The sequence below is a fragment of the Pelobates fuscus genome, chromosome 8, assembly GCF_036172605.1.
Source record: "Pelobates fuscus isolate aPelFus1 chromosome 8, aPelFus1.pri, whole genome shotgun sequence".
Classification (NCBI taxonomy): domain Eukaryota; kingdom Metazoa; phylum Chordata; class Amphibia; order Anura; family Pelobatidae; genus Pelobates; species Pelobates fuscus.
The window spans coordinates 19692209-19703766 of NC_086324.1; the positions used below are offsets into that span (position 1 = coordinate 19692209).

Consider the following 11558-nt stretch of genomic DNA (forward strand, 5'->3'; position numbering starts at 1 on the left):
TTCTCGAACCCAACTCAAAATGGTCCATCCTTACTCTAGAACTCTCCAAACCCACCACCCCTTTTCAACTGTCATCAACACTAACATTTTCTCTTCCTTCATAGCTCCAACACTGCCAAAGAAAGCTAACTTATATCTCTGAAAGTCTTCCCATTAGTTCAACCTCCTACATTTGTAAATCAAGGTGAACCAGAAGTCTAGATTTTATGCATATTCCATTTCTGTTCCAGTAGTCATACCAACAAAACATTAGACCAAGTTTGTGCTTTGAGAACTGGGTTGGGAAGCAATCATAGTGGATAGCAGGGAAACATATCGCCATTTCATCTATAGAATAATAGTTTTAATTGTAAAGGTTCCCATTAATTTATATACTTAAAGGTAAATTCTAAGCACCAAAACCACTTAATCTTGATGAAGGGGTTCCAGTGCATAGATCCTTTTTTTCATAGAAAAAGCAATGTTCCCATTTGTCTAAAACATTGCCTCTAGTGCAGAGATGCCCAAAAGGTAGATCGCCAGATGTTCCAAAACTACAGCTTCAATGATGGTTGGTCTTTGCAAAGGCATTCTAAAGGCATGCAAAGTATCAAGGGAGTTGTAGTTCTACACCATCTGGGGATCTACCTTTTGTTCACCCCTGCTCTAGTGGCTGACTGACAGTCACTATTGTCATCTCTTCATGGAAAATCTCTAAAAACAGAATGCTTTTAAGTTCACACACAGCATGGTAACGTGGAATGTGTCCAATGCTTCTCAGTGAGAAACAATTAATTTGATTAAACTAAATGTGCCCTACGTCCTGAGTGCTTCTATATGAGAAGCATTGGCTTGGACAAATCATCACAACTGATGACTTAATTGGAGAACGAGAAGCTGCACAGCAGAGACTGTCCCCAGTACTGAAATAAAGGTGCATTTTATGATGACTTTTTACCATTATATTTCAATGTGTGTGTATGGGGGTGTAGTACTCTAAGTAATAATAGGATCACTCTAATATTAATAGTACATTTATTTTAATGTTGGAGTGTTCCATTAAAGAGAACTTGTCATTGTATAAGGTCAGTCTGTTTTTTTGTTTGAGCACAGAAGGGACATTCTGTTCATGTGATATCATGTATCTGACGCAGGCTGTCTCTGCCAGTGTTCTCTTTATAACTGAGAGGAATATCAGATCTCGTGTCTCTTGGTAATGCATTCTAATCAGTCCTGTGTAGTTAATGTATTATCTGATTCTGATACAGGGTTCTATCAGTTACTAGTTTGCGATGTTCTGGATGCAAAGTGCAAAAACATGACATAACACGGGAGAGAAAGGTGGATAAACCAAACACTAGCTCTTTGCTAGATATTTATTATTTCACTAATAATGATCCGGCCCTGGCTCTGGCAGCAATACTTACCTTCTACGCCAATGGCAATCAGGGTACCTACCTATTCTATTAATTATATATTAGAGGATCTGCCTGACAATACAGGCAGTCCCTATGCAGCTAATACTGACAATCAGCAGGGGTGTATTTACCCAGAGGCATTTGCCTTGGGCGGCACTTTCTGGGGGGCGGCAAAAAGCCGCCCCCCAATCGCCCTGGCAAATGCCTTGCTAGTCTCTTGTCCTGCAGGACCCAAGAGCTGGCTGGTTGCCCAGCTCAGGGCCCCCAGGCTGGCAGTGGCGGCACTTTCCGGGCGGGCGGCGAGGGGGCACTAATTCTCCTTTTGAGCTCCCCAGCGTGCACCGCAGTGATCCCGAGACGGAATATGACGTCATTCTGGCTCCGGCATCACTACGTGCCGCGCAAGGGAGCTGAACAGGAGGATTAGTGCTCCCTCGCCGACAGCACTCACCGACTGACTGGCCGGCCAGCCGGCCAGCAGCCCCACTGGACCCCAGGGAAAGTGTTAATCCACCACAGCATTCCCAAAGGTAAGGAGGCTGGGGAGATTGAATTTTAAAAAAAAATGTGAGTGTGTTAATGTGTGTGTGTGTGTGTGTGTCTGTTAGTGAATGTGTGTGTGTCTGTTAGTGAGTGTGTGTGTGTTAGTGAGTGTGTCTTTTAGTGAGTGAGTGAGTGTGTGTCTGTTAGTGAGTGTGTGTGTCTGTTAGTGAGTGAGTGTGTGTGTGTGTCTGTTAGTGAGTGTCTGTCTGTCTGTTAGTGAGTGTGTGTGTCAGTGTGTGTGTCTGTTAGGGAGTGTGTTACTATATGTGTGTCTGTTAGTGAGTGGGAGTGTGTGTCTGTGTCTGCTAATGAGTGTGTGTGTCTGTTAGTGAGTGTGTGTGTCAGTGTGTGTGTCTGTTAGGGAGTGTGTTACTGTGTGTGTCTGTTAGTGAGTGAGTGTGTGTCTGTTAGTGTGTATGTGTGTCTTTTAGTGTGTGTGTATGAGTGTGTGTGTATGTTAGTAAGTGTGTGTCATTGTGTGTGTCTGTTAGTGTGTGTGTGTCAGTGTGTGTGTCTCTTAGGGAATGTGTTACTATGTGTGTGTCTGTTAGTGAGTGAGTGTGTGTGTCTGTTAGTGAGTGTGTGTGTCAGTGTGTGTGCCTGTTAGGGAGTGTGTTACTATGTGTGTGTCTGTTAGTTTGTGTGTGTCTGATAGTGAGAGTGTATGCGTGTCTGTCAGTGAGTGTGTATGTGTATTTAGAATGCGGCAGGGGGCGGATGAGGGGGGGCATTCCTGAGTATTGTCATGCCTAGGGCAGCACAAAACCAGGATACACCACTGACAATCAGAGTTATGTAATTGGCTTGATTGGCAGGAATAGCTGCAGGTAGACTACCTGGGATGTCATATAGATCCACTAATATATAATTAATAAAATAATCTAATTATAAATAATAAAAAAATATATATACATTACATTTTTTATATACAGTATATATATAGATATATATAATCTAATTCAAAGTGTATTTATATAATATGTATATTTAATTATATATTTTTTTATTAATTATATATTGGAGAAATTTAATTTCTTAAAACCCCGTTTTGAATACCCTGGGTTATCTACTTTTGCAAATGGTATGTAATGATGGGGTAATTTTTATTCCTTGTCTGCCATACGGTCTCAAAGGCAACACAGGCCCAACAAACCAATCTGGCAAATTTCAATGTGTAAAAACTGAAAAGGGCCAGCTCTTTATTTGACCCTGTACTTTCCAAAACACCATAAAACATGTACATGGGGGGCATTGGTGTACTCTTGGGACATCAAAACATACAGATAACAGTATTATGACATTCACAGTTAACCCCTTAAGACCGCAGCCAAATGTACAAGTTGTGATCCAAAAAAAACGTAAACAAAACCTGGCATTTGCGCTATCTGTCTGTCCAACCATAATTCACCTCTTTCATATTAAATGCACCCACACTTATTATATATCATTTTATTCAGGGGAAACAGGGCTTTCGTTTAACATCAAATATTTAGCTATGAAACATAATTTAATATGAAAAAAATATAAAAAAAATGGGATAAAATAAGATTTTTTTTTATTTTTTTCGTTCTACATGACATTTTAACTGTCAATGTCATAATACTGTTTGCTTTTACTGCAATAAAATACACATATTTGTGTTCAGCGATGTCTCGCGTGTAAAACAGTACCCCCTATGTACAGGTTTTATGGTGTTTTGGGAAGTTACAGGGTCTAATATAGCGTATTTTTCACATTGAAATTCACCAGATTGGTTACGTTGCCTTTGAGACCATATGGTAGCCCAGGAATAAGAATTACCCCCATGATGGCATACCATTTGCAAAAGTAGACAACCCAAGGTAATGCAAATGGGGTATGTCCAGTCTTTTTTAGTAGCCACTTGGTCACAAACACTGGCCAAAGTTAGTGCTAATATTTGAAAATGCAAAAAACTAATTTGAACGCAAATTTTGGCCAGTGTTTGTGACTAAGTGGCTACTAAAAAAAACTGAACATACCCTATTTGCAATATCCTGGGTTGTCTACTATTGCAAATGGTATGCCATCATGGGGATAATTTTCATTCCTGGGCTACCATACGGTCTCAAAGGCAACCTGGTGAATTTTAATGTGAAAAAACTGAAACGCAAACCTTATATTTGACTCTGTAACTTTTGAAAACACCATAAAACCTGTACATGAGGGGTACTGTTATACTCAGGAGACTTCACTGAACACAAATATTAGTGTTTCAAAACAGTAAAACGTATCACAACAATTATATCGTCAGTGTAAGTGCCATTTGTGTGTGAAAAATGCAAAAAATGTCACTGTCACTGACGATATCGTCGTTGTAATATATTTTACTGTTTTGAAACACTAATATTTGTGTTCAGCGAAGTCTTCCGAGTAAAACAGTACAGCCCATGTACAGGTTTTATGGTGTCTTGAAAAATTACAGGGTTAAATATAGTGCTAGAAAATGTAATTCCCTGAACTTTCGGCCTGGGTTGTCAGGCAGGTCCTGTAATTAATAAAATGACCTAATTATGTAAAATTATTACATAAATATATACGTAGAATTATTATATATATATGTGTATATATATATATATATGTGTATATATATGTATATAATTTTTTTATTATTTTTATTTCTATATAGCTATATATATAGTGATATATACATATATACTTATGTATATAGATATATATATTATTTTGTTCTAAATGTATTTTGATATCAATATATATATATATTAATTTTAAAATACAGTTAGAATGAAATTACGCATGTTTATATATTTTTTATCTATTTATTTTTTATTATTTTGTTAATTTTATTTTTTAATGTATTTATATATTTATTTTTTATTATATATAAATATATATCTAATGAAAATTATATATATATTTAATCAATATCATTGTACGTGTATTTTGATATTAATATATATATATATATAATTATGTATATATTAATATTAAAATACACGTAGACAGTGTATGTATATTTATGTGTATATGTGTATATATATATATATATATATATATATATGCTTAGATCACATATATAATAAATATATATATGATCTAAGTATATATAATCTTATTTTTACACTGTTTTAACATATTTTTTTTTTTTCATACAGCAGGGGGAGTACCTGTCATTACAGGCACTCCCCCTGCTGGCATTGACATGGACGGCTATGCCGTCCATGTGATCGCAGGGTCCTCGCAAGGACATCGCGATCACATGGCCCTGGGGGGCCGAAGAGGACAGAGGGGGACTCCCTGGGCTCCCAGGTAAGTCCCCCATACCGCGATCGCCGGCGTGGGATCGCAGGCAACCGGGTAAGTACAAAAGATCGCAGGACGTTCTATGCCGTCCTGCGGCGTTTAGAGCCACCAAAATAAGGACGGCATAGAACGTCCTGCGGTCTTAAGGGGTTAAAATGCCATGCAGAACTTGTAAAATAACAACATTTCTTCATTTTTCACATTTTGTTATATTTTATTCATATTAAATTATGTTTCATATATAAATATTTGATGTGAAATGAAAGCCCTATTTTTTCTGAACAAAATCATGTGCAAGAAGTATGGGTGCATTTTATAAATGATGGGCTGTATAGAGCTGTAAAATCCTAACCAAGCAGGGAATTCTTTATGGACCAGATTGTGGCAATGATGGCGTGACATATTGTATTAAACTAGTTTTCTCTGTTTGTTAGATATGGAAGAAACAGTAAAACCTGGATTTTAGATCTACACTGAATGTATAAAAATTATCCTAACACAATTCTTGCTTTTGCTAAATGTATTGAAGTGAACACTCCGAGCACCATAACCACTCCAGGTTATGGTAATTAAAGTGCTCCTTTAATTTACTATTCGGTAGATTTTTCTAAAATATTCACAACACAGTCCTTTTAAAATTCGTCCATCTGCTGCTAATCGACAGGAAAGCATCAGCGGACACCCCCTTCCAGGTATAGAAGAATGGTGCTCTATAACGGGAATCAACCGATCAATTAGCGATGACCAGTTTCAATGAAAGATAAAGGGTTTCTCTGTGTCCCTCAGGAGAATTCAGAGAATGAGGGAAAGCAGTTTCTATCAGTGGAAAACCCTCTCCGGGCGGTTACCTCTGAAAGGCAAAAGTTACGCTACAACGACCAAACTGTGACTAATGTTGAGTTGGAAATGTTTTACTGTTCAGCAATTTTGATTAAGTTAGTAAATACAATCGTTACTGGGTGACCTTGAAATACACTGGGTGACCTTGAATTTACGTTACAATATTTATGGTCGTATAGTAAAGATAAGGACGCACTTTTGGGTTGTTATAGAGCCAGTTATCAGGTGGCACAAAAGGAATTTCTCATGTCATAAAATAAGAGAATAATCTTTGTCCAAGGTAAAGTCTGAATCCAGGCGTTATAACACTCGTTATGTCATCTAGTACTTACATAAATTCCAAAGGATCATTCCTAATGGACTGCTGCGATCTCTCTCCATGATCTTTACTTGTTTAATTTTAACATAACATGATATTCAGCATTTATTGCCATTTTGGGGCTGGCTCATTGACCTACTGACTATTAACTATAGTCTTTTATATGATGACTCCTGCATTAATACATTTATGGGACAATTTATTTTAAATGAGAAAAGGATATTTAATATAATGCATACTCTGCATTGACTAATATGTATTTGTGAGCTGTTAAAAATAAAATGAAATGTAAAATCCGCACATCTTTATCCTGTCATTGGAGCCACCATCTTGGATCCCTGTCAATCATTGTTATAAACTTTGTCATTTTCACCTGGCAATCAGCAGATAAACAATGTGTCTATCTTTCCTCTTTATTAGCAATGTGTGAAAATATGTATTTGTTTTTATTTTTGAAAATCAGATATTTTAAAGAACGAAAGCCAGTCTGACTGGAACGATGCACCTATTTTGCACAGTATTTTAATTACAGAAAGACCTCTCCCAAACCCATGCCCCAGAATCCTTACCTGCGGAAGCATACTTTCTGTGGTACAAACTGTGTGCTTTCTGGTGTGCCAGAAGAAGACCTTGCAGGAATCCAGAATTTGTGTAGCCTGGCTGACCAGTAAAGGTTATCCAAGTTTGAACGATATCACCGAAAGCTCTGAATGCAAAATCAGAATATTCTTCAAAGAGATTGAGTGGTCCGCTGGTGGCCTGGTCAAGAAGGGGTCTTCCTTGCAAGATGATCACTGGATGAATGCTTGCTCCAGCAAGATACTGAAGAAGGGTGTGGTAGCATTTGACTTGTCCATCGTCTGGTGTCTTTGGATCTCCATTCTGTAGGAGAACATTGTGTTCCAGATTGATTTTATAGTGAGTGACACCATATTTTTTGAGAATAGGGATTTGGTCTTTCAGCCAAAGGAGCATATCTCCATGGCATCCAGACACTTCATCTTGCTTCACGTCATTATAAACACCACCTGTGATACTTGGTAAAGGTCCAGCAATGGCTATAAGGTTTTCATTTGTTTTTAGACTGAATCCTTGGCACAGGCAAGGGAGTAAAGTGAAGATTATTCCTGTAAAACCTAAACCCATTGTGGTTGTACTGTCAAGTATATTATTGGAGAAGTGATTTATACCAAGGCACTAGTCATAAAATGAGCATCTGGCCTGTACTATCTACAGTGGAGATAAGAAAACTGCTGAAACACATGTTATTGGGTAATAAAGAGAAATATTTGTATGTTCAACTCAGAAAGGAATAATGTACATTTATTTATAGAACATTATACAACACTTTGCAGTAAATACCTAATATTTTTTTTCTTTTTTTCCCTTTTACCAGTAATGTCCTTTAAATAAAGTTCAGTGGATCTAGGTAACAAAGTCTTCACAAATTACGAGAGTTCAGAGATATTCTAGTGACGCTCATGTTGGTGGTTTTTAGAATATTTTACATGGAATTCCATTACAGTACTTAGTATAGGGATCCAAAATATATTGCATTGTTTAAACATCTGCATGGACTCTGATAAAACCACTTCTTCAGGCAGAGAATTCCACCTCTGTCCAGCTTGAAAATTTACCATCGATGACAACTCTCTGTGCTCTATTTGTAAGCCATTTATCTACCCAAGAAGACGAATTTCAGCTAGACCAAATTCTTTGAGTTTGAACACTTATCTATTGTGGGGAACTGTATCAAATGCCTTGGCGAAATCCAATAGATCACATTCACTGCAACATGCTGATCTATACATCTACTTACTTCTTCGTAGAATGCAATTAAGTTAGTTTGACATGACATATGCTTTATAAAACAATGGTGATTTTTGCTGATAACCACTTTCTTCTCAAGGAATTTTTGAATATTATCCCTCAAATACCTTCTCAGCCACAGAAGTTAAGCGCACAGGTCTATAATTTTCAGGCAAGAATTTTGAACCCTTTTTGAATATTGGAACCACATCTGCCAATCCTCCAATACAATTCCTGAAAGAATCATTTCTTGAAAGATTAAAAACAGAGGTTCACTTATTTCCACACATAGTTCCTTAAGTACTCATGGATGAATACCGTCAGGCCCTGGAGGTTTGTTTATATTAACTTTCTTTAGTTGCTGCAGCACGTTGTCTTGAGTCATCCAATCACAATTTTTTCATGTTTTTTGCAGCAAGCATTTGCATATCTATAGCCATAGGTTCTTCCTCAATATATACTGAGGAGAAATAGTTGTTTAGAATTTCTGCCTTTTCCTGGTCTTCATTAACTAACACTAGCCCGGTTTTTAGTGTCCCTACACTTTCATTTTTTGTTTTTTTAGAATTTATGTACTTGAAAAATGTTTTGGGGTTGGTTTTGCTCTCATTGGCTATCACTTTCTCATTTTGTAGTTTAGCACATTTTTGCACGCATTATTGGGTTTCTTATATCTTTTATAGGATGCCTCTGATTGGTCCGATTTAAAGGCTTTAAATGCCCTTTTCTTATTTTTATTTTTTTTTACACTTTCCCACTATGCCACATTGGTTTCAATTTTTTTTTTTTATATTTATTACCCAATGATACATACATTGAAATGTACCTTATTTGTTTGAAGATAGTCCACTTATCCTCAGAAAGCCCTGGCCAGAAATATCTGCAGAATGTAACAGGATGTGACATCAGGAAGTCGAACAGGCAGGGGTACAAGTTACAGTGGGGTTCGCGGGCCTGCATAACCGACTCAGAGATCTATGCTGTCGACGATCATGTACCGCTGCCTGCGTTCGGGAGACACGCGTGCTTTCGTATATACGAATGATGGCCACCCAGGGAATGCTTGTTTGTGGTTAACAGCCAGGGGTGGTCGGTGATTACGAGGTGTTAACAAGGGGGACCACACAGAGTCTGTTCGGTAACCTCATCACATTCCACTTGCGTGAGATTTGGCTTTAACTCATAATACCATACAAACATAGCCCACTACTTTTCCTGTTTTTTATATCCTTCCTAAATAGTGTGTACCCATGTAAGTTAACTGCCCAGTCCTGTGTCTCATCCCACCATGTTTAAGTTATACCTATTATGTCATATTGATTAGTGTATGCTATTGCCTCTAGTTCTCCCATTTTGTTATTTAGGCTCCTTGCATTAGTAAGCATACATTTAATATTATCATGAGTCACTTGTACTTTTTGTGAATTTTTACTAATGTTACATACCTCCTTTGTTCTGATCTTGCCCCTCTCACATCTCCACCCCCTTGTACTGATCTAAAGCTCATCTCCTTTCTGTCGTATATCCATTTTGTAGATTACTATGTCCCTCCCCCCCACCACTAGTTTTATATCTCCTCCAACATTCCAGCCATCATGTCCCCTGGCACTGCAGACCCTCTCCCTTTTAGGTGCAATCCATCATGGCTGTAAAGGTTGTAACCAAGCACAAAATCGTCCCATTGGTCTAAAAATCCCAAACTCTCCTTCCTGCACCAAGACTTCATCCACACATTGACCTCTCTAATTTTCCGCTGCCTTTTCACTGTAGCACGTGGCACAGGTGATATCTCAGAAGTCCTTTTCTTAAGTTTGCTACCTAATTCCCTGAAATCATGTTTTATAATCTTTCATGTTCCTCTAACTTTGTGAATGGTACCAACATCGACTATGATCCCTAGATCATCCCAGCCCCTCCCAATAATCCATCCACTCTGTTTTTCCATTCCACCTCACTTACTGTCTTAACATTCGCATTCTGTATCTTTCAGGATTTTCTATGGACTTTTTCGTAGCCTCCAGTCCTTTAAGAAATCGCTTAAAATGCACATCTTTAGGAAAGCTTACCATCTTACTGGGAAGCATCTCCCATCCCCCACATAACCTAAGATTTCACAGTCCACTCAACTCTTTTCCTCCTTCCACTCCACTTTGCTTTCACTCATTACTGTCACACAATTAGCTAAACACCGTATACATAACCATCATGCTCTCCTCCTCTCTGACAAGGTTTTCATCCTTGTGTGTTCTTCTTTCCTTTCATTTATAGTGTGAGCTCATTTGAGCAGAGACCACCTTACTTCTTGCCTTTGTCATTGCTACTTCCCATGTCAATACTTGTTTTATATCCAGCATTAAAAATAAAATAAAAGAAATGAATGAGATAAAAATTACTAATTCAAGAAGAAAATCGCCGCAGCTCCAAAAACTATAATATAAACTTTTTTCATATTTAATTCTTTCTTTTCTTTTCTTTTTTTACTTGTACAAAAATTTACACAACACATTACATATTTCATTTACGCTTCTTAGTAAATACTCCATTATTTTTGTATTGCATAGTATAGACTTTCATTTTTTATTAGTTTTTTATTTTTTCCCTTTCTTTTTTCCTTTTTTTAAAGTCATTATAGTATTTTTGTCTTTTTAGATCTTATGATTTGAAATAATTATATTCTGATATGTTAGTATGAAGCATAGTTATGCATATATAATTAAACATAAACAACAAAATCAAACAAACAAACAAACAAACAAACAAACAAACAAACAGGATTATATCATTTATATTACCCTTATTACTTTGTTATATACCTCTTTTTCTTTTTATTCTATCTCTCCTTTGATCTTTTCAATCCATATTGTCCATCTTTGATCATTTTTGTTTCTTATGTTAAAATGTCTGTTTATACCTTGTTCCATTTGGAATTGATTTATGATTTGATTTTTTATTTCTACAATATTTGGTGGATTTATATCTTTCCAATATCCTGCTAGGCTTCATTTTGTAGCTAGCAGTATATGGATTACACATTTTTGTTATCTTTATCTTTTTCCAGTCTATATGGAGAAGTGCCGAGGGAGGTGAAAATGGTAATCCAGCCCTCTATCCATTTAATAATTTCCAAATCTTTCATATTTTAGAGCATGACCACCATATATGTGTAGTCAGCCTTGTGGGTTTACATCTCCAACATGTTGATTGACAATTTGGAAATATTCTAGCTAGTTTTAGTGGGTCATAGTACCATGTATTAATTAGTTTACATTGTACCTTTATCAGGTTAAGGCAGTGAATGGCCTTTTTTGTTTGTTTAAGCATCTGTATCCTATCCAGTCTTTCCATCTTATGTTTAACTGTAATTCTTT

The 11558-nt window shown here is 36.9% G+C and overlaps 1 protein-coding gene across 1 annotated transcript in view; it reads right to left on the bottom strand.

Moving 5' to 3' along the window:
- Positions 1-7527, bottom strand: part of LOC134571222 (lactase/phlorizin hydrolase-like) — a 63909-nt gene extending 56382 nt beyond the window's left edge. The window contains exon 1 of the mRNA XM_063429392.1: positions 6951-7527. Within this exon, the coding sequence (XP_063285462.1) occupies positions 6951-7527 (577 nt within the window). The remainder of the gene's footprint in view (positions 1-6950) is intronic.
- Positions 7528-11558: the final 4031 nt, after the last annotated feature.